The sequence below is a fragment of the Chaetodon trifascialis genome, chromosome 4 (genome assembly GCF_039877785.1).
Source record: "Chaetodon trifascialis isolate fChaTrf1 chromosome 4, fChaTrf1.hap1, whole genome shotgun sequence".
In the NCBI taxonomy this organism is placed as follows: Eukaryota; Metazoa; Chordata; class Actinopteri; order Chaetodontiformes; family Chaetodontidae; genus Chaetodon; species Chaetodon trifascialis.
This window is the reverse complement of record NC_092059.1, coordinates 22,048,930-22,071,573: the sequence shown is the minus strand read 5'-3', so window position 1 is coordinate 22,071,573 and position 22,644 is coordinate 22,048,930. Positions and strand designations below refer to the sequence as shown.

The following is a 22,644-nucleotide window of genomic DNA, read 5'->3' as shown; positions in this document are numbered from 1 at the left end:
GACTCCCATCTCCTCCTCCGCTGAGTGTTTGGGGGAGCTGGATCTTTTTGTTACTCCTTAGCTTGCTGAACTCTCTGTTTTTCATTAAAGCATCTCATACTGTTTGCCTGTGTCCGGCTCCACTACTGTTGGTCCAAATTACTGATCATAACAGAATTATCTGGCCCAAAATGGACCCAGCAGACTTGGATAAGGTTAAACAGATTCTTTCCACTCAAGGTGCTTTAGTGGGGCAACATGAGTCAACTCTACGCCAGGTTATGGAAACACTACAGCAACTCACCACCAGTGTTGCTCAGCTCGGCGGTTGGATGGTTGCTATGCAACTCGCTCACCTCCCTGCTTCAGCCACTCCACCACCTCCACCTCCAACTGAGCCTCCCGCTGCTCCATCCGTCATCTCCTCTGTCCTGCCTTGCGAGCCCTACATTCCCACTCCTAACAGGTATTCCGGTTATTTGGGGATTTGTGCACAGTTTCTTCATCAGTGTAATTTAATTTTCAACAGTGCATTACTTCACTGATCAGTCCTGTATTGCTTTCATTATAAGCTTGTGCGTAGATAAAGTCGCAGCCTGGTCTCGAGCCATTTCCTTCAACAATCCTGCTCTGTATTCTGATAATCAATTGACCACCCACTTAAGTGCAAGGAAGCTGTTAATCCGCTGCTGTCTTTCGTCCAAGGGAGGGGTTCAATGTCACAATACACCCTAGATTTTTGCATACCGGCAGCGGAGAGTGGGTGGAATGAGAGTGCTCTTCAAGGGGTGTTCTTAAAGGGACTATCTGATGAAATTAAAGACGAGTTAACAGCTCGGGATGAAACTAGTTCGCTGGAGGAGCTAATAGGATCACCCATGAGGCTAGACAGTAGAGTCAGGGAGAGGCGCAGGGAGAGAGCGGAGAAGCAGATGGCCACCCTCAACCCATCCACTCTTCGCCACCGTCTGCAGTTGCCGCCACCCTCACCTGCACCATCTGGGAAGGTTACCAGTTTTTTCACAGTCACATTGACCTCTCAGCTGTCCCCGGTGCCTATCATGACCTTAAGCAGGTTTTCAGTAAGGATAGAGACCTGTCTTTGCCCCCACACAGACCCTACAATTGTGCAGTTGACCTGCTCCCTGGTGCCCATTACCTACTAGGAAGTTGTACAACCTGTCCAAACCGGAGAAGGAGGCCATGGAGACATACATCCGGGAGTCCTTGGTGGCAGGCCTTTTTCGCACTTCTTCCTCTCCAGTTGGTGCAGGTTTTGTCTGTGTTGAAAAGAAAGATAAGACTCTTCGACCCTGCATCGACTTCAGAGGTTTGAATGACATTACTATTAAGAAAAAATATCCTCTACCTCTGATTGACTCTGCTTTCGCCCCCCTCCATGACGCAGTGGATTTCACTAGGTTGGGCCTCCGGAACGCCTACCACCTGGTTCGGATACCAGAGGGGGGCAAATGGAAGACTGCTATCAACATTCATCTGGGCCACTTCAAATACCAAGTTATGCCTTTTGGCCTCAATAACACTCCAGTAGTTTTTCAGGCACTCATTAATGACGTCCTTAGGGACGTGTTGAACACAGTGACACGGCGGGAGAGTAGCAACACTAAAGTCCCAGGTTTGATTGCCATCTGGGGCCTTCGGTGCCTGCTGCCTCTTATCTCGAGGAAAGGGGCCTTTCTGTGTGGAGTTAGCATGTTCTCCCCGTGTTCACCTGGGAGATCCTCCATAAAATAAAACCCCCCTCTAAAAAACATACATGAAGATCACCACCTGACCAATTGTGACGAAAAAGAAACAGGGTCCCCTGGCGCCAGTCAGCTGGCAGCCCACTGCTCCTGGTCTGCCGCTGAGGAAGGACTACCAGGATGGGTTAAAAGCAGAGGAACAATTTCACCAAGCATGGCATGCGTGCATGTTCTATATAGTGTGACAAATAAAGGGATGTCTTTCTTTTGTCTTCGTCTCCATCTAGACAACATTTTGATTTTTTCAAAAAAGACATTAACGTACATGTTGTGCATGTCAGAACTGTTTTACAGAGGTTGTTGGAGAACTAATTGTTTGTAAAAGCCGAGAAATGTGAATTTCATGTGTCTTCTGTTGCCTTATTGGGTTACATTGTGGAGAAAGGTCAGCTCAAGCTGGATCCAGTCAAAATTAAGGCTGTATTGGACTGGTCCAAACCTTACGAACACAAACAGCTCCAAAGGTTCCTGGGGTTCACCAATTTTTACGGGAGATTTATTAAGCACAGTAGTTTGGCAAACCCCTGATCTCAACTGACTTCAGTTAAACGCTCTTTTGTGTGGTCGCCTGCGGCTGAGGCCGCCTGTAATCAATTAAAGACTATATTTTCCAGTGCACCTGTGCTAGTACACCCTGACCCTCAACTGCAGTTTGTGGTCGAGGTGGACGCCTTGGATTCAGGAGTTGGGGCCATCCTCTCTCAACACTCTCGGAAGCTCCATCCCTGAGCCTCACCCCTGCTGAGAGAAATTACAGCGTGGTGAACAGGGAACTCCTCGCATCTCCCACGTGTATACACTGCGACCTCTCTCTATCCCAACCGTGCAGTGTTTTGTTCGTTAAAAAAGTGTTTGTTCGAAAGTTTTTTGTGTTCGTCTTTTTCTGCCTATGCTGGAATACAAGTACAGCCGAAAGGCTCTGCTAGACATCCACAAAAGAAAGATTTGCAACATTTTGGACTATGCAACAGAGACGCTAAGGGAGCTCGATCTGCGATCACACCGGACTCGTATGCTACTCCTCCCCCAAAAAGGAGGCGTCAAAAGCTGTGTGCAAGGAAGCAGAAGAGGGGCAAGCACGGAGGTATCCGGGCTAGGCTAGCGGCTAGCCCAGCCATACCATCCATTCTCCTGGCTAATGTATGATCACTGGACAGAGTGAGTACACTCACAACTCCCTGGTCAGCTCCGCCATAGGTATGTTACCATTCATGGTTGCAAATGGTTTCCAGCCTTCACTATTTCCCTGCCAGGAAACAGAAGTAGCCGTAACTTCTGTGCAAGCCCATCTTCGCCGCGCCCCCCGAATCTGGTGAGAAGCCTGTGCCGCCCTCACCAGGACTGCCGCTTGCAACCAGTAGATCACCAACCGTTGCCAGATCCCTGCCCCCGAATACAAGGTCGGTCAACAAGTCTGGTTGTCGTCTCAGGACCTCCCCCTGCAAGTGGACTCCAGAAAACTCACTCCCCGGTTTATTGGTCCTTATACTATTGAACGTGTGATTAATTCCAGTGGTATGAGACTCAAACTGCCACCTTCTCTCAACGTTCACCCCTCCTAACAGGTCAACAGAGGATCTGTCCATAAATGGCACCAAGCCTTTTTTTGTGTATATATTTTGTGTTTTTATTACCTCAACCAGTACAAATAAAAATTCTGTTTGTGTAAAAGTTAAGGGAAAAGCAAAACATTTAAGTTCAACATTGTGTCACACAGGAAAACTATGAGGCATATTGTATAAAAGTTTTGCTGTCACCCAAACAGGGGCTGGCAGCTGTTGGCCATAGTTTTCACTTCCTGGGAGAAAAGGGAAATCAGTATCATACATCTGACTGGTTTCTTTAGTGGTCTGGCTAAAAATCATACCACATGGAATAAAAATGTTGACATGTTAAACACTTTTATTGAAACTCACACTGCTTTGGACATCAGGGCTACGATGTCACTAGTGTTGCTTGATTGACATTTTATGCAGTTCTAGCCTAAAGATGCTCTTTTTAACCATAGACACACTGTCCATCTCTACATACAGAAAATATACATATTATATGATTGACAATATCACAAGATCATCACATGATGAGCTGTTCTGATGGTCATCACAAGAACATCTATCCAAGCATACAACTCTAATTCCAAAAAGATGGGATGCTGTGTAAAACGTAAATAAAAACAGAGTGCAACCATTTGCAAATGAACTGTTAACAGACAACTCATTTACAAGTCTTCCCAAGCCTATGTTATATTATTCATGCAATCATGTGTTCACAAAATGGTGAACCTCACTCCTTGCTTGTGATCGACTGAGCCTTTCCAGGATGCCCCTTTCATACCCAATCATGATACTATCACCTAAACTAGATAAAGAATTACAAAGATGGAGAACAGGGTGCGAGAAATGCCGATTGCAGTCGTGATTGTTTGAAAGAGCGTGATCGATGTAGGGAGGACAACAATGGAGTGGGGGACTGAATGATATATTTGTATTTGATGATTCTAAGCTGTGGAAAAAAACAAGCTGGTGGGAGGACATGTGTGGAGAAGATGAAGGGGAGGAGAGAGATGATGGGCAACAGCAATGATGAAATGTGGAAGAGACAAATATCTAGATGATGGGTAATAGGAATGATTGAAATGTAGAAGAGATAAATATCTCATCTCATGAACAAGTGAATCAGAGGGCTGCTACAGCTCAGCAGCTCTCTGTTCAGATCCACAGTCACTATCTCTGATGATGGAGTCAGTGGAAGCAGCTAATCTCTGTATCCCTCCACTCAACACCTCTTGCAGGTCAATGTCTGTGACTCCCAAGGCCATGTTCATCAAAACACTGCTGTCCTGTATCGCTCTGCTTACTGTGACACTGAACTTGTTGGTCATCATCTCCATCTCCCACTTCAGGCACAGACACTTTCCTTGAAATGTAACAGTTAATGTTTTGTATGTACTCAATTTATGGATGGAAACTGTGTTTATTCTATGCTGTTCTATGCTGAAAAGACCAACTTTAAAACATGTCCTCTGAAACGTATCTTCATTTGCAAATGAAAATGTCATTCTCACAGGGTTTTTCTGTTTTTCTGCCACAATAAAAGTAATCACCATGAAAATCTACATAATAATACCAAGACACTCCTGTAGTATTTAGTTCATAAACAGTGGAGCCAAGTGATATTATAGAGCTTCATGTGGCATGTAGGCTATGTAGAGTTTGGTTTTCATATTGCTGTGTCTGTAATAGTAAAATATCACTTTCTGTATTCTGTCTATTTTCTTATGATAATAAATGTGATCTGATACCCATTGCACTGAATATGAGGCACTAATCATAATTTCCCCCTCCAGGCAGCTCCAGACCCCCACCAATCTCATCCTCCTCTCCCTGGCTGTGTCTGACTTGCTGGTGGGCCTTACAGTCATGCCAGCTTTAATCATCATCCTGCAGTCCTGCTGGTTTCAGGATAAAATCTCATGTGCTCTTATGTACCTGTCTAGCTTCATCCTCACCTCTGCCTCTGTTGGGAGCATGGTGCTCATATCAATGGACCGCTATGTGGCTATTTGTTACCCTCTGCGTTATTCTTCCATGGTAACACCAAGCAGAGTTCAAATCTGTGTGTCTCTGTGTTGGATCTGTTCTGTTATCTACAGCGTTATAATATTGAAAGATGACTTGTCACAGATAATTTTGTCTAATTCCTGCTACCAAGAATGTAAAGTTATCATAAACTACATTTCAGGGGCAGTAGACTTGCTTCTCACCTTTTTCGGCCCTGTTACTGTGATCATAGTTCTCTATGTGAGAGTGTTTGTGGTGGCTGTGTCACAGGCACGTGTCATGAGGTCTCAAATTTCAGCTGTCAAATCAATTACTGTGACTGTTAAGAAATCAGAGATGAGAGCTGCTAGAACTCTTGGTATTATCCTTCTTGTGTTTATACTTTGTCTGTGTCCATACTACATTCCTTCTCTAGCAGGACAGGACACCACAGTTGGTGTAGAGTCATCAGCTCCAATTTGGCTGTTCTATTGTAACTCTAGTTTTAATCCTCTGATCTATGCCTTTTTCTACCCTTGGTTTAGAAAAGCAGTTAAACTCATTGTCAGCCTTCAGATACTGCAGCCAGGTTCCAGAGAGGCCAAGATGTCGAAATAAATGTTTTACAGTTCATAAACTGACGTATTTTATACAAGTCAGTCTAAGTCATGGTGAAGTAAATGTATTTAGTTTTCCCAACTGCACACTCAGTTCACAATAATATTCAAAGAACACAGTGAAAGCATAATGTTATGATATATAAATGCATCAACACTGGTAGGGCAGAAATTGGCATTTCTATGTAGCCCATAGTTGAGAACATTTTTCCTTTTGTACATGGTATTAAATACTGCTTGAAATAACATTTGTCGTTGCTCTGATCATTGTTGACTTATAAATCCTGGTTGTGTAAAATTTAAAGCAGGAACAAAACATTTAGGTACCACATTGTCTTGGTGTGTTATGTTCAATAACAGCTTTACTGTTACCCAAACCGGGACTGGCTGCTGTTGGCCATAGTTTTGTTTTCCTGTAAGAAAAGAGAACTCAGGAACGTACATCTGACTTTGACCACATGGGGTCAAACGCCACACCAATCAGAAAATGAAAAATGTTTACCCACAGTTTACTTGCAATGGACAGACATATAGGCAACTAATTTGATAATTGATTATTTACTTTGGTCATTTTCAAGGGAAGCTGTCAAATAATTGATAGTTTCAGGTTGTTAAATGTTAATATTTGTCACTTTTTTCTTAAATTATAGTTCATTGATTGTCTTTCAAGTTTTTCATTCATGTTTTATAGACCAAATAATTAATTTGGAAAAACAAACAAACAAAAAACAATAATTCATCGATAATGAAAATTGTAATTCATTTCAGCTCAAGATAGACATACCCAGATGCTCACTCTCACACACACACACTTTTTTTTTTTTAATTTAGTGCTAATGGTTACACAGAATGATGATTTAATGTTTAAAAGATTTATTTTACTCCTTCATTTCTCATATTGTTAAAAAAGATGTCATGTGACAAGTAGTTCGTGGTACATCTGAAGGTAAATATACTGCATAGTGGAAATGTAATGATCCCACAAACGCACAGTATGATAATATGCCAATATAAAGTCAATAATATGATATTTATTTCAAACATAAATAAAGAAAGAAAGATGACTTGAAAACATGCCCTTTATTCATAAATTGAATTGAAAAAAGTGTATCCAGAATTTATATTGATCTAAAATTAGTTTTTAACTTAAAATGCTTCTGCTTCAAACTTCAGGTATGGCGAGTGCAGTTTGTAATTGGAAAAGAAGCTGCAACACTTTTCATTTCCCATTCGCTGGTCATAACATTAACTGTGTTATAGCTCTGAGTAGCTTGTCAAGTCCACCCATCTATGGTTTTTGAGATATCATGAGATTCTTTAAATTGTTACATCCTTAATAAATAAATACACAAATATCTGAATTTATATCATCATACAATTGTCACAGGGACAAGCCTGTTGTACACTGTTGCTCATAAAGTTGGAATAAAATATTTTTTACCTCTTTCCATGAAATGATTGTGACAATAAGATTCATTCTGGACCGATAAAGTGTATATCTTCTCAAAACTGAATCAACCGATCTCTTCCAAACATATTCACAATGAAAATGAAATCACAGTTAACCTTTACAAACTGTAGTCAGGCTTAAATAAAATTGGGGGTATTGAAACAATAGGATTAAGGCTTTGTTTAAATTCTTCAGCCTTGGTCAGTTTAACAGGAAACACATATTGGAGAAGATTTCATGCATATGAAGAGGGCCGGAGTGAGACTCATTTTCAGCCCTGGAGTTTCATGCCTCAGACTGGCCCACTTTAGATAGCAACCTATTATTATTAAAATCATGTAATTATAACCTTATGTTTTAAGTCTACAATTGCGCACTGTTACGAAAATCCTTGTAATTCAGCATATTTTTCTAAAATATTTCCAGTTCAGTGCAAGTAAGGGTTGCTTCACAATGTAGATTTATATCAACATGAATGCACAACCTCAACATTATTCTTTACAACATATCCTTTTCAACAATATCTGAATCTATATTCTGTTCAAATAAGTGTTTGTTTGGGCATAGAAAGTGGTCATATTGGAACTAATGCTTGCTTGTTCAAATACTCTGTTACAACAGCTCACCTGTTCCTTCCATACTGACAGAAGCAATCCCTTCATCACGACTGGCTCCTGGCTCTGCTTCCGACACTAAATCACATTTTAAAAATGGTCATAATTCTCAGCACAAATCTCCCCTTTTTACAAAGCCTTCTGATCAATTCAGGTCAGTTTCATTAATGTAGTGCTGAATCATCTAGCATCTCAGGGCACTTTTCATATAGAGCAGGTCTACACTATACTCTTCATTCTATTAATTGTAATAATATTCACTCAACGAGCAATCCTACCTGCCCACTCTGGACTTGTGGGCTCATGGCTGGTGCTTGGTGCTGGATCTTGCTTCTGACTCTGAGGGGCTACAAGACAAAGTTTCCCAGTTATGTGGCATCGCATCATACTATAATTTAAATAGCGTTATGTTATATGTCACAACGCTACACAATTCATTGACATGATAATTAATTAACTTGAACGGTGGTTTGCAGGCAAAGTTCAACATCTTGCCGTACCCGTTTCGTCGTCCTCATTTGTCATTTCCAACCGCAAGCTCGTTTTAGTGAAAAAGTTGCCAAAGTTAGCACATTTGGCTGCGTCTGTTTCCAGAGCTTTCCTCTTTTTAATTCTTATGTTAGGGTGCATCTGAAAAAAAAAGAAAAAGAAAAAGAAAAAAGCGCTGCCAAAGGAGGCGGAGGCGGCCCAGGACAGCGGTAGCAGAATACATGATCAACCCAGTGCCATGACTGAACACCAGCCCCCCCAAAAAAATTACAATAAAAAAATGAACAAAAAAAAAGTGAATACCGGCCCTCGCGGCACAAACATCAGACTGGCCCACTGGGAATTGTCCCGGTCCTCCTGATTAGCCGCTCCGGGCCTGCATATGAATGTCCATTATTACTCTTTCCAATGTGACACAGTCACTAATATCAAGTGGCCACTCCTGACACGGATCAGTGCATTGAGATGTCGTGGCATACTGTCCACAAGCTTGTTGTCAGTGGGCAGGGTGTCCTGCTATTCAGTTGGAGCCTGGGCGAACTCCTATAGAGATTGGGCTATATTCTCCCTCCCATTGATGGCTTGACCGAAGGCATCCCAGGCATGCTCAATAAGGTTCATATCAGGGGAGCAAGTGGGCAATGGCATCTGCTGCACCCCCACTGCATCAACATATTCTCTCACTGCAGCTGCCTTATGTGCTCTAGTGTTGTTGTCTTGCAGATGAAAGTTGTTCCCATAGACTCGTCTTGCATGTGGGATGTAATGTTCTCCGGGATGTCCCTGTACACAACGACTTTGACGTTTGCATCCAGCACCACCAATGGTGTCTTTATTCCATTATGAATACTGGCCAATACCATCACTGAGGCACCACCACCTTGAGTGGTTTCATGGATGCAGTCATTGCAAAGGTTTTCACCAGGTAATTGTAGAACCCGTCGTCATCCATCTGCATGGTTAAGGATATAGCGGCTCTTTTCCATAAAGATAACATCTCACCAGTGCCCAAGCTGTAATCTTTTGTGCTCCCTCGCACAGTGAAGTCGAGCAACTCTGTGTTGAACAGTTTGGTGTGGACATGATTCATGATTCCATGGTGTCTTCTCCACAAATGACAAAGGCGGCTCCATTGCATTTTCCAGTTTCTACGGCACAGATCATCTCATCTGGGATTCAGTCGTGGTTGTCCTGGAAATTTTCGTGACCTCAAATGACCCTCTTCTTGATGAACAAATCAGAAATACGGGCTTGTTTGTGTACGTCCTGTTGGAGTGCAAGCACTCTCTGGCGTATTGCCACTTTCACACATAAAATGTCGCACAAAGTGCTTTACATGTTAAAAGCACCCCCCCACCCCCACCCCAACCCCCAGAACCCCACCCCACAACTCTCTCTCTCTCTCTCACACACACACACACACACACACACACACACACACACATGCACGTACACACACATGCACGCATGCACACAAGCACACACACACACACACACACACACACACACACGCACACACTGGCTGAATACAGAGGAACCAGCTGAAGCTAAAAACAGCACTGCTAGCACTGGGGGCTGCCCACAGCCCAGGCCAGAACGCCACAGCTCGGGTGTCCTCCAAACTAAATTCAGGCATAGGACCTACAGCACTTCAGTGGAGCACTGCCACAGAGCCACAGAGCCCCCACCCACCCCACCCAGTGTGCCCCACAAGAAGAGACATCCCAGCACCAGCCGATAACAGCCCCCAGCGGAGAGGGCCCCCACTGAGGAAACACTGGATATATGGGATAAAAGTAGAAAAACATATAAGTTAAAAATATATAAGAGCATGAATAAAAGCTAAAATAACCACATATAAACATTTAGTTAAAAGCCAAAATAAAAGTATAGATTATAAGAATGTATAAGAAGAACATTCAATAAAAGCCAGATAAACTATATTAAGAGCATGAGTTAAAAGCCAAATTAAATAGGTGGGTCTCTGCGGCCCTCAGGTCCTCCGGCAGGCTGTTCCACAATCAGGGGCCATAAAACTGGAAAGATGCCTCACCGTGCGTTTGCGTCTTTACTCTGGGAATAGATAGAAGGCCGGTGTCGGAGGACCTGAGGGTCCATGAGGGTGCATAAGGTAAAAGCAATTCTGAAAGATAAGAAGGCCCTAGACCCCTAAGACATCTAAAAACCATTATGAGAAACTTAAAATCGATCCTTAAACACACAGGGAGCAAATGCAGTGATTCTGAAACCGATGTAATATGTGCCTGCCTTCTGGTCCTTGTAAAGGCACATGCAGCTGAGTTGTGTAGAAGCTGTAAACTTGTGATATTTCTTTTAGGAAGACCAGAAAGCATGGCATTGCAATAATCAATACGACTGGAGATGAAAGCATGCATCAGCATCTCTGTGTTTGCCTGTTTTTGTAACACATTTAATGAGTCGGATAAAATTGAGCTCAGAGTCAAAAATGACCCCCAGATTTTTTACATGATTGGATGGATGTAAAGACAATGTTTGCAACTTTGGTAAAAGTTTCACCCTCTGGTCCTCAGGACCAATGATTAAAACTTCAGTTTTGTCCTGGTTGAGCTGTAGGAAGTTCTCTGCCATCCAGGATTTGATGTCTAAAATACAGTTAAAAGGGGCATCGAGTGGCCCTGTGTCATCAGGAGACATGGAAAGACAGCTGTGTATCATCAGCATCAGTGGTGTTGCTAGGGTTTCTTGGGACTCCAAGGAAGAAATCCCTGGGCCCCCACCCCACCTTTGCACGCCGCAACAATTTGGTTTTTGCACACATAAATGCACAATTTCTGGGACATTTGAGGTGAATATTCAAAAAATAGATTAGATTAGTAGTAGATTAACCACTGCTTAAAAACGAAAATTTAGATTGGTCTGTCATCTACAGACCAAACTCCATCCTGCCTTTTCTGGGTAAGATTTTAGAAAAAAATGTTTTTAAGAAACTGAATGATTTCTGTCACATCAGTCAACTCCTTTCCTGCTGCCACTCTCTGTTTCATCTGCTCAGTCTGCAACCTTCACCAGCTATCCACGCCCACCTATTCAATCACACACCTGGGATTCATCACCTATTCAGTGCAAGACTTAAGTAACTCATCCACTACCATACCTTGCCAGATTGTTCTTAGCCCTGATGCAAGACTCTCCAGCAATTATTCTCCGACAGATTTCCCATTATCCAACCAGCCTGCCTTTGACCTCACCTGCTCTCCTATCCTCTGGTAAAGACCTCTGCTTGCTGACTTAGACTACGACTAGTCTTTTCTCTTGCCCCTTCCAAACCTGATCATTAATGAGATTGTTTCTTAGTTGCCAAACCAAACTACTCCTGAAGCCAGCGTTTGCTCCAAACAAAGGAACAAGAGACTCACATGCTTTCCAGTTCAGTCAGCGCTGCACTTGGATCCTGATATAACCTGTTACAGATTTCCCCTGTGACCACGGTGTGTTTGAAAAATTCATTTTTATTTTTTATTTTTTCTGGTTTTAGGGCCCAGTACAATAGAGAAAAAGCTCGAGTCAAAGATGTGAATGACCTCAGAATGATCAGTGATGGGAAAAAGCTGTCTGTACTGGTCCTGTTAGATCTCAGTGCTGCATTTGATGCTGGACTGGCTTAAACACTGGGTTGGTCTTTCTGAAACAGCTGGTCAGGTCTTGACTGATCTGTTCTCCAATAAAATAGACATGTAATGTCCCTCAGGGCTCTCTCTTTGGCCTAGATCTTTTCAGTCTTTATATGTCACCACTTGGCAATATTATTAGAAATCCTAATATCAATTTCCATAATTACACAGACAATACCCAGCTACGTATGCATGTAAGAACGCGGGACGGACATTTTTCACTCTCCTCTTTACATTTCAAAGACTAAATGATTAATGGCTTAATCTGAAAAAAAAAAAAAATAAAAAATCCATCCATCCATTATCTATACCGCCTATCCCTTTCGGGGTTGCGGGGGGCTGGAGCCTATCCCAGCTACAATGGGCGAGAGGCGGGGTACACCCTGAACCGGTCGCCAGCCGATTGCAGGGCCACACACAAGGACAAACAACCATTCACACTCACACTCACACCTACGGACAATTTAGAGTCATCAATTAACCTAATGAGCATGTTTTTGGTCTGTGGGAGGAAGCCGGAGTACCCGGAGAGAACCCACGCATGCACGGGAAGAACATGCAAACTTCACACAGAAAGGCCCCGCCTGACCCGGGGATCGAACCGGCAACCTTCGTGCTGTGAGGCACGCGCACTACCTGCTGCGCCACCGTGCAGCCCCAAAATAAAAAATCAATAGTGAAAATAAAAATCAATTGCAACAGCAGATGTATGCAAGGCACTCAACATACTTACACCATATCCATACAGTACATCAGACAACTCTTCATGGTAACTGAAACTTCAAAAGCACATATTTTTTAAATACTATTTGCTTGCAATCATTCATGTGGACAATACAATTTTATAAAACAATAACAGAATATAATCATATTGTATTGTGTCCCTTTTTTAAAATCAATTAAAAGACTGAGAGCCAAGGTAAGTCTGAATTTGTGTATGCCATATGAAACCTCTTAAAACACAAACTTGATCTCAAGAATTGGTTTCTTAAACGTTAAGCTCTCAGTTCCAAATTACACATGAGTTATGTCTCTTGCAGGGCTCCCAAACAAATTATTTAAAACAATTCCCATTTTGGGAGATTACTGTGCAAAGCATATGAAGTGCAATTATTTCCACTTGTGTTTGTGAAGGAAAAGAGTTATTTGCCTTCAATAACATCTACTTCCCAGCTTGATGATTTATAGGAGGTTGCAAGTGATGATGAAAGCTTTGCCCGATCTCTCACCCCTTAAGTACCTTGTGTTTATTGTGTTAACTAATACTGTGTTTATTGATTTTGAGTACACTCTGCTCGTATGTTCCTTCAGGCATGGATTAGCTCCAAGTTATGACCAGCTGCGCATTGAGCTTTACCAGGGCTCAGTTGTAAGGGGCTGTTTTGCAGTTCAGGCTCAATGTTTTCCAGTTAAATTTTCTCCATGTTTACTTGTCTGCAGCATAGAGCACCTCACTCTTGAAGATGTGGAGTACTTCTCTAAGGTGGTTTTTGGTTACATGAACAATAAGATTGAAACTGAAATCAGTTATCATTACATCCCTGCTCAGGGCTCTAAAGGTGTGTCTGGAGTATGGTTGACTGCAACTTCTTCATAGTTCAGTCAGATCTGAGTTGGGCATCATGTGGGCCCAGTCTTTTAAGATGCATAACCTGTAATTGCCATGTGTCCGATTCATGAGGATTTTTGTTTCTCTCTCCCCATATTTCGTGTTGCTCTCTAGTTTCACTATCAAGTAAAGGCAATAGTAGCATAACAAAATAAAAAAAAAATGTGTGAGCTTTAAATATGGGCTCTAATGTAGTATACTTAAATAGGTAACACTTTTGTTGCTGGAACATCTTTTAAGCTGGTTGTTGCAACAGTCTTTTCATAAATTTCTTAAGCAATACATTCATTCATCGAAATCAGTCAATGGCTGAAAAAAGATGAATATCCAGTTGTCAGTGCAGACAACAAATACTGCACTCTTTCAAACAATCTTTTTTTCAAAACACAATACACTCAAATTTCTTCCATCTCTTAATATAGCTAACCCTAATTTCAAAAATAATTAAGGATCCATTGTATAGTTCATATAGAGCTTCACATAAGAGAAGAATAAACCATGTTTGTAACAACATGTTCGGGATCAAGATGAACACACCTATATCACACATGGAAAACAACAGATTTTTATCCAAAAACCCCCCACAAACAATCTCCAAAAGTTGATATATGGTAGCCATAAATGACATACTCAACACTCTCAACTATACAGTGAGACCACTTTTTTGTCCATCCATCCATCCATCCATTTTCTATGCCGCTTATCCCTTTCGGGGTCGCGGGGGGCCGGAGCCTATCTCGGCTGTCAAGGGGCGAGAGGCGGGGTACACCCTGGACCGGTCGCCGGCCGATCGCAGGGCACATACACACACCATTCACACTCACACTCACACCTAGGGGCAATTTAGAGTCACCAATCAACCTAATGAGCATGTTTTTGGTCTGTGGGAGGAAGCCGGAGTGCCCGGAGAGAACCCATGCATGCGAGAACCCACGCATGCATGCACACATGCAAACTTCACACAGAAAGGCCCGACCCCGGGAATCGAACCTGCGACCTTCTTGCTGTGAGGCACGCGCACTACCTGCTGCTCCACCGTGCTGCCCCACTTTTTTGTCCTTAACAAAAATATGGCTCAATATCAGCAATGAAAGATTCCAAAACAAAGACGATGATATCCTTTAGATGTGATTTCACATACACTGAAGAAAAATTTGGAGTGAAATTTACTTGAGAAAACCTAGGAAAGTTTTTGCACTTAGAAAGTAAATTCAACGAGGGCAATCATCAAGTAAATTTTACTTAATGATATAAGTTTTTTTTACTAGCAAACCTCAGATAATTTCCTGATGATTATTAATACGGTCATTGAATTTTACTCTCTCCTTCTTTGTAAGTTTTGCTTTGAAATCTCACCTAAAATCAATGGCTTTTCAATGTAATCTTTAAATACTTTTTCTAACTTTTATTTATGGACTATATTTAAGCAACATTTTACATATTTTTTCTGCAGTTCAAATTGCCAAAATTTCTTCTTAATGTTTTTGTTTATTGAAAGAATGACTTTAAAAAAAATGAGGTAAATGTTTAATTTAACAACACCTTTATTTTTCTTAAGTGAGTTAATAAAACATTTTCCAACACGTTTGCATGACAAAACAATAACAAGGTATAGTTCACCCTATAGATGAAATTTTTGTTATTATTTACTCACCCCTTTGTCCATAGGATCGGTGAAGTTTTGTTAACATCCATGTTCTTCTGTGAGTTTGAGAGACGTTTTTTCCACTCACCTGCAGTGAGCGGTATCTTAGCTTCAAATCAAGCTTCACATCAAATACAGCAAACAAAGCCAAAATACAATTTTGAGATGTTTTTATCAGAGCATCAAGGAATGCGTGAGCTGCAGGACACTTGGATTACTTCAGATGAGCAGTATGGAGACATTTTTTTGATTCATGACATATTTTTTGGACATTTGAAGCCCAGTTGCTGTTCACTGCAGTTTTGTGAGAAACGGCAAACTCCCAGAAGAGCATGAATGTTGATAAAACTTCAGTCCTTCTATCAGTGTTGAGGCGAGTAGATGACAGAAATTTCATCTTAGGGTGGTAAAATGGGTCTGAGGTAGCTTGTTAAAGGCACAAGGACAAGTTCAGGAACTGTTTGTATACGTAGCCTGAAGAGCAGGAGAACTTTCCTGGTGGAGGCTGTAAAATACAAAGAAATCCAATCAATAAGGCATCATACTCAAAGTTACTTTAATGCCAGGGATAATGGAGAAGCAGCATTTCTTGGGCTATGTTCATATCACTAGAATAGATATAACATCAGATTGTCCTTTCAGTTTTTGTATATATCACATTTTATGCGGCGCAACATATAACTTCAAAATTCAAAATATATATTCTGTGATGATGGTAAACCTCTTACATCTTAAGAAGTGCAAAGCACTACACACCTTTTTTTTTACCTGAATAGCCAGATGGCTTTGCTTGTGACACAGCTTGCTGTAGTTGCTGAGAGGACACGTTATTGAGAGACAGCTGTAATGATACAGAATCAAAATTTAAACAGTGTAAACGGAATCAGAATAGAGAACAATGAGGCTTCAGATCTAAAGATATAAAATAGATATATAAAAAGATGTTAGCTGGTTAGCTAGCAGCCCGTCCTCCTGCTATCTCTCTCCCGTGCGTGCGGGCGGACGTACACACACACACAAACACCGGCGTATGGACACGTCGCGCAACTTGTGCTGGACCGCTAATAAACGCTAAATGCGTTTTTTCAGTGTAGCTGAAATACTGACCATTCAGTACATGCCCTAGTATCATGAAATTCACCACAGCCCCTACTCTGTATTTACTGCTCCTCAAAGGCAGAGAAAAAATCATTGCCAAAAAAACCATAGACATATGAACAACATAATACCTGAAAAAAAAGAAAAAAAAAAAAGCAGAAACTGTACTCACAGTATGTATCAAGAAAATGTGTTCTTTCAGCTTTCTTGTTCTTTTAAACAAGTTTAAGAAAATAAACTTTCATTTCTTCAATTTATTGTCTGAAGATTATCTGTTTTGCCAGGTGTTTGAACATCTATTAAAGGTCAAGTGTGTGGGATTTAGTTTCATTTAGCAGTGAGGTTGCAGATTGAAACCAGCTGAATTCCCCTCACCCCCTCTGACAGTGGCTGCTCAAAATGTGAAAAGGCCCTCAGAGTCAGTGTTAGGAATGTCCGTTATTTGTTTGTTTGAATTGGAAGGTTTGCAGGTTTTTGAGAACCTTTTGGTTGCTGTTTTAAAATTGCAAAAAAGTTGACCCAGTCGTAATATCACTTCACCCAGATACAACCTTAGATCTGCAAGCACAGGATTTGTCTCCAGGTCAAACAACACAGGGAGGGCGCATGCAGAGGAATCCCATGAGCACGCTCCCAGATGAAGGTCAGCACTGCTTTTCCAGCACTTAGCACCACCACCTTCACCAACCAATCCCTCTGCTGCAAATCTGCTCTGAAATTTAAAAAATTTAATTTGTCAACATGTTTCTATCATATGCTCCATCACTGTCCGAGTCAGTGGCAGAGGCCAGAGGCCCAGGGGAGGGGGGTGTTGGGGGTTGCGGGGTAAGGGGGGTTGACGTGCTGCAGGGCCAAGGCAGCTGCTCTCAGATGGGAAGACGGCGCTGTGATTAGGCCCTCACGTTGGCTGGAATTGTCCTGGACAGCCTAGAAATCAGATTATTAACTCTGATACCAGACACTCTGTCTCCTGGATGGGATTAGCATGAAAATTTTGATATGGATCGATAAGCAATCTTTCCCCTTCTTCACAATCACCCAAGGCTTCATTAATCTGTGTGTATGTTTATGTCAAGGAATTAAGACATCCCTGTTACCCCGTCATCCTTTGCTCCAACACACACACACACACACACACACACACACACCACACACACACACACACACACACTCATCATCATCATCATCATCATCATCATCATCACCACTCACTTTGAAGTGAGGAAACTCCAGAGAGATAAATCATAAAAAATCACTGAAAGACTAAAAGGTGAAAATAATCAAATAAATAAGATTTAATTAACAACCAGTCTAAAAAGATAAAATAAATAAATAAATAAAATTCAAAGAACCAGACTAAAAGGTTAAAAATAATAAATAAAATTTAGTTAAAAGCCAGACTAAAAAGGTAGGTCTTGAGTTTGCTTTTAAAAATGTCCACATTCTCTGTGACCATTAAGATCTTTAAAAACTATTAAGAGGATCTTAAAATCGATTCTGAAGCAGACAGGTAACCAGTGCAGAGACTTTAAAATTGGTGTAATGTGTGCTCTCTTTCTGGTCCTCGTCACAACTTGTGCTGCTGAGTTTTGAAGATGCTGTAGTGGAGTAATGCTTTTTTTAGAGAGACCAGAAAGAAGAGCGTTACAGTAATCTAGCCTACAGGTGATAAAAGTGTACATTAGTGTCTCTGTGTTGGCTTGAGATAAAAATGGCCACACCCTGGCAATGTTCTTGAAATGATAAAAACCACTCTTGACTATACTTTTGATGTGAGCATTAAAATTTAATTTTGAATCTAAAATAACACCAAGGTTTTTTACCTGCTCAGTTGTGTTAAAGGCCAGGGGTCTCATTTATAAAACTTGCTTACGCACAAAACGGGGCATAAAAGTTGCGTATGCAACTTCCTACGGAAAGGTTGCGATTTATAAAAATAAACTTAGCGTGAGTTTGTCCCGGGGTCTCATTTATAAAACTTGCTTACGCACAAAACGGGGCATAAAAGTTGCCTACGCAACTTCCTACGCAAAGGTTGTGATTTATAAAAATAAACTTAGCGTGAGAATGTGCGCACCGGTACGCCAACTTTGATGCTTGCTTACGAACATTTTGGAGACAGGGGGAACTGGTGGTGCAGATGGTGAGGTGGTGAATTGAAGCCAGACTGATCTCATACATTTAATGTCATCACATATCAGACTTATAGACCCGCGTAATCATAAACACCCAAGTCTGCAGTGTTATACATGTGTTCCTTTTTTGAGGCCTACTACTCTATGCACAATGTTCATATATCATACTTCCATCTTCAAATGATACAGAACGGTGGATTGCACTGATTGATTAGTAGTAATTGTGACAAGGTGTTTAACAATCATTCAATTTGCTGAGTAAGGATATAAATAGTGCGGTGACACTCGTGCGTAATGCTGCACAATGGATGCACTGGCACTGCTGGAAGATCACGCAAATGGTAGGATCAGGATGGAGAGAAGTTTTAGGGACCACGGAGATTTCCTGGTCCATGATGATGACTGGCTAATAAGCCGATTTAGATTCCCTAGAGCGGTGCTCTTGGATCTATGTGCTGAACTGGGCCTAGTGTTAGATAGACCCACCCGCCGGAACCGCGCCATCCCGGTGCATATCCAGGTGCTGACCACTCTGGGGTTTCTGGCGACTGGCTCCTTTCAGCGGGAATCAGCCGACAGGTAAGTGTTTGATATGATTAATATTATATAATGTTACATTGTCTGTCTAAAGCCCCTTTTGGCTATGATATAATTCAGTTAAATTATGTCCTTAGGTCTGGGATATCGCAGCCATCCCTCAGCGCCATAATGCCAGCCGTTTTGGATGGCATTATAAAAATGACCAGTCGATACATCAGGTTTCCTTACACTGTGGGTGAACAGGCCGACATTAAAAGGCAATTTGCAGCAATGTCCGGTTTCCCAAATGTAATCGGCGCAATTGACTGTACTCACATTGCTATAAGGGCTCCGAGTGAAAATGAATTTGCTTATGTGAACCGAAAAAATGTGCATTCACTCAGTGTACAAATTATTTGTACCTCGGACATGATCTTGACGAATGTAGTGGCACGGTGGCCTGGTTCAACACATGACTCATTCATCCTGACACACAGTAGTGTAGGGAGCAGGCGCTGCGTGTGATGGCTGGCTCCTGGGTAAGTACATAAACCCCATTGTATAGATTCTACCCATTAAAGCCTGATGTATAATTACTCTTCTGTTATACCTTGCAGGTGACAGTGGCTACCCCCTAAAGCGCTGGCTCCTCACCCCCTTCACCAACCCGCAGAGCGCAGAGGAGGTGCACTTCAATGTGGCACACTCTCGCGCGCGCTCCGTCGTGGAGAGAGCCATCAGTCTCCTCAAAGCTCGGTGGAGGTGTTTGGATGCCTCGGGGGGCAGACTGCTTTATTACCCTACAAAGGTGTGTAAAATAATAATGGCTTTTGGAGTTTTGCACAATGTGGCACTGGGGAATGCTGTTCCCCTCCCGCATGGCCTCCCTCCCCCACACCACGAGGACCCCGATCCACAACCACCTCCCCGACATGAGGAATTTCAGCAGGGAGCAAGGCTCCGTGAAGGTGTCATGCGGCGTTTTAAATAAGACGGCAAGTATGTTTCATTTTTTAACAAGATCTTTAATGGAGCTGGCAATGTCAGACATGACCTCACACATGTTGCCCATCACTGTGCGTATTTGCTGGAGCTCGTCACGGACTTCATTAATGGCACTGATGGTGTCCCTTTGTGTTTGAAGGACAGCGTCTGTCAGGATCCGACCACTTCTAGGTGTGCCATGCGGTCGGGACGCACTGGTGCTTGGGACAGCCAGGCCTTCAGCCACGGTGCCAGGACACGCCGTGCCCGGAACCTCCTCGTCACCCACCGCTTCCAACTCCACAATGACTGGGGACACAAAGAAGTCAACTACCTTTTCACAAGTCTTAAAATATTTACTTTAATAAACAGATAAAACTGTACTTTACCAGTCTCCTCTGTGGTCTCTGCCAAATCGGTGTCTCCTTCCTTCTCTGACACTATGCCATACACGCTGGCCATACCAAGGATCGAGGCTATCTTGGTGTCCGGCGGTGTAGGCTTGGGTGCGCCCTTGCCCCCACCAGTAGCAGATGCGCTTCGACGGTGCCATGCCACTTTCTTCTTGGCCTCCACCTTCAAATCCAACCACTTCTTTTTAATTTCTGCCACAGAATGCTCTGTGGCACTGTAACTGTTCACTGCGGTGACGACGTGCTGCCACTCATTTCTTTTTATTTTATTCGTGACGCCACTACTGTGACCACCAAACAAAATATCTTTTCTGGCCTCAACCTCACCCACAAGCACCTTGATTTCACCCTCCATAAAATTTCTTTTTCTTTTTTCTGCCATGATCGAACGTAAAATGCCATTGATCAGCAGGCATATTTATATGCAAAGACATTCATGAAGTACTTTGCATTGACCATTCATGGTAAAATGTGGGTCTGTCGGGGGCGGGATGTGAGGTGAATCCACCTGCGCAATCTTCCAGGTGGAGTGTGATTTATAAAGGGAAACTTGCATGCAGGTGTGAGTACGCACGGTTTTATAAATCCGAATATTTTTTTGCATACGCCATTTCCAGCTTTTGGGCGTACGCACACTTTTAGTATGGATTCCACGCAATGTTTTATAAATGAGACCCCAGGGCTTTGAGTTTTAAATTAAGTTTTTCTCTGTGTGCTTCAGGACCGATGACAACTACTGTTTTGTCCTGGTTGAGCTGTAAGAAGTTACCTGCCATCCATAACTTGATATCTAAAATGCATTTTAAAAGGGCATCTATTGGCCCAGCGTCACCAGGAGAGATGGCTATGTAAAGCTGTGTGTCATCAGCATAACTATGGAAATTAATGCCTTGTCTCCTGATGACGTCCCCCAGTGGCAACATATAAAGATTAAAAAGAGTTGGACCTAAAATTGAGCCTTGGGGGACACCACACTTCAATTCATAGCTTTTTGAGGAATATTCGTCCATGCTTTTAAAAAAATTCTCTGCCAGTAAGATATGATTTAAATCAATTAAAAACAGTACCAGAGAGGCCAATCAGGGTATGAAGTCTGTCCAGGAGAATTAGGTGGTCAACTGTGTCAAATGCTGCACTTAAGTCAAGCAGAACAAGAACAGAAAGTTTCTTCATATCCATATTGCACCTTAGGTCATTCACAACTTTCGTTAATGCTGTGTTCGGCCCGAAAACCAGATTGATATTTTTCAAAAATATCATTAGAGTTTAAAAAATCATTCAGCTGATTAAAAGAAGTCAGAAGGGGTTTGACTATTGCAGTTTTAGGAGAGGATGGGAAAACACTCCTCTGAAGAGAACAGTTATGAACAATAATGTTGAGCAAATCTTCATCCAAAGAGCCATAAACTGATTTAAAAAAGGATGTGGGGATGGGATCTAAAACGCAAGTTGGCCAGAATGTCATGTAAAAGGTGAATAAAATTTGCAGCCATTTCCAGGGTAAGATAGCGTTTCCTCACGGTTTGTTGTGGAATATCCTGTTTTATAAAACAACTGACCGTAAAATATACGCAGTAATGATCAGATATGCCAACATCCACAACAGAGGAGACACTGACAGATAAGCTGTGGGTTATTACAAGATCTAATGTATGGCCTCTGTTGTGGGTTGGCAAGGTGATGTGTTGGTTGAAATTCATACAGTACAACATGTTTACAAAGTCTGAGGTAAAACAGTCTGATTGATTGTCTTCATGAATGTTAAAATCGCCTAAGATAATATAATCTTTTCATATGTGAGGGCCACTACCTCAGACCAGATTGAAAGCACCACCCCTTGTGGGTGGGGCTGAGAGCTTCCTGCTTTTATAAACACAGGTGCAGTTCATTATTCCCTCTCTCTGTCTGTCTGAAGCTGGGTGGATGGTGTGGCAGTTTCCCTGGTATGCAGGAGAAGAGGGTTGGCATCTGTCCCATTTGTGCTACAGAGAGCCAGTCAATCTTTCCAGTGCTGACTGCATGCAGGGCCTCAAACTGACCGAGAATAGTGCCAGACTGCTGTTTTGCCTACCAGAAACATCTACACTGCGCGATTTTTAAAGCCATCTTTACTGGGTGGTGTTGCCTGTGTGTC

The 22,644-nt window shown here is 42.2% G+C and overlaps 3 protein-coding genes across 3 annotated transcripts in view; 2 read left to right on the top strand and 1 right to left on the bottom strand.

Moving 5' to 3' along the window:
* LOC139329877 (mitochondrial adenyl nucleotide antiporter SLC25A24-like) overlaps positions 1–22,644 on the top strand; it is a 378,717-nt gene that overhangs the window by 192,567 nt on the left and 163,506 nt on the right. The gene's annotated exons all lie outside the window — the stretch shown is intronic.
* LOC139329891 (EEIG family member 2-like) overlaps positions 1–22,644 on the bottom strand; it is a 354,478-nt gene that overhangs the window by 180,475 nt on the left and 151,359 nt on the right. The gene's annotated exons all lie outside the window — the stretch shown is intronic.
* LOC139330126 (trace amine-associated receptor 13c-like) lies at positions 4,481–5,902 on the top strand. Its single transcript, XM_070960862.1, has 2 exons — positions 4,481–4,647; positions 5,092–5,902. Exons 1-2 carry the CDS (start codon positions 4,481–4,483, stop codon positions 5,900–5,902), a joined length of 978 nt encoding a protein of 325 aa, XP_070816963.1.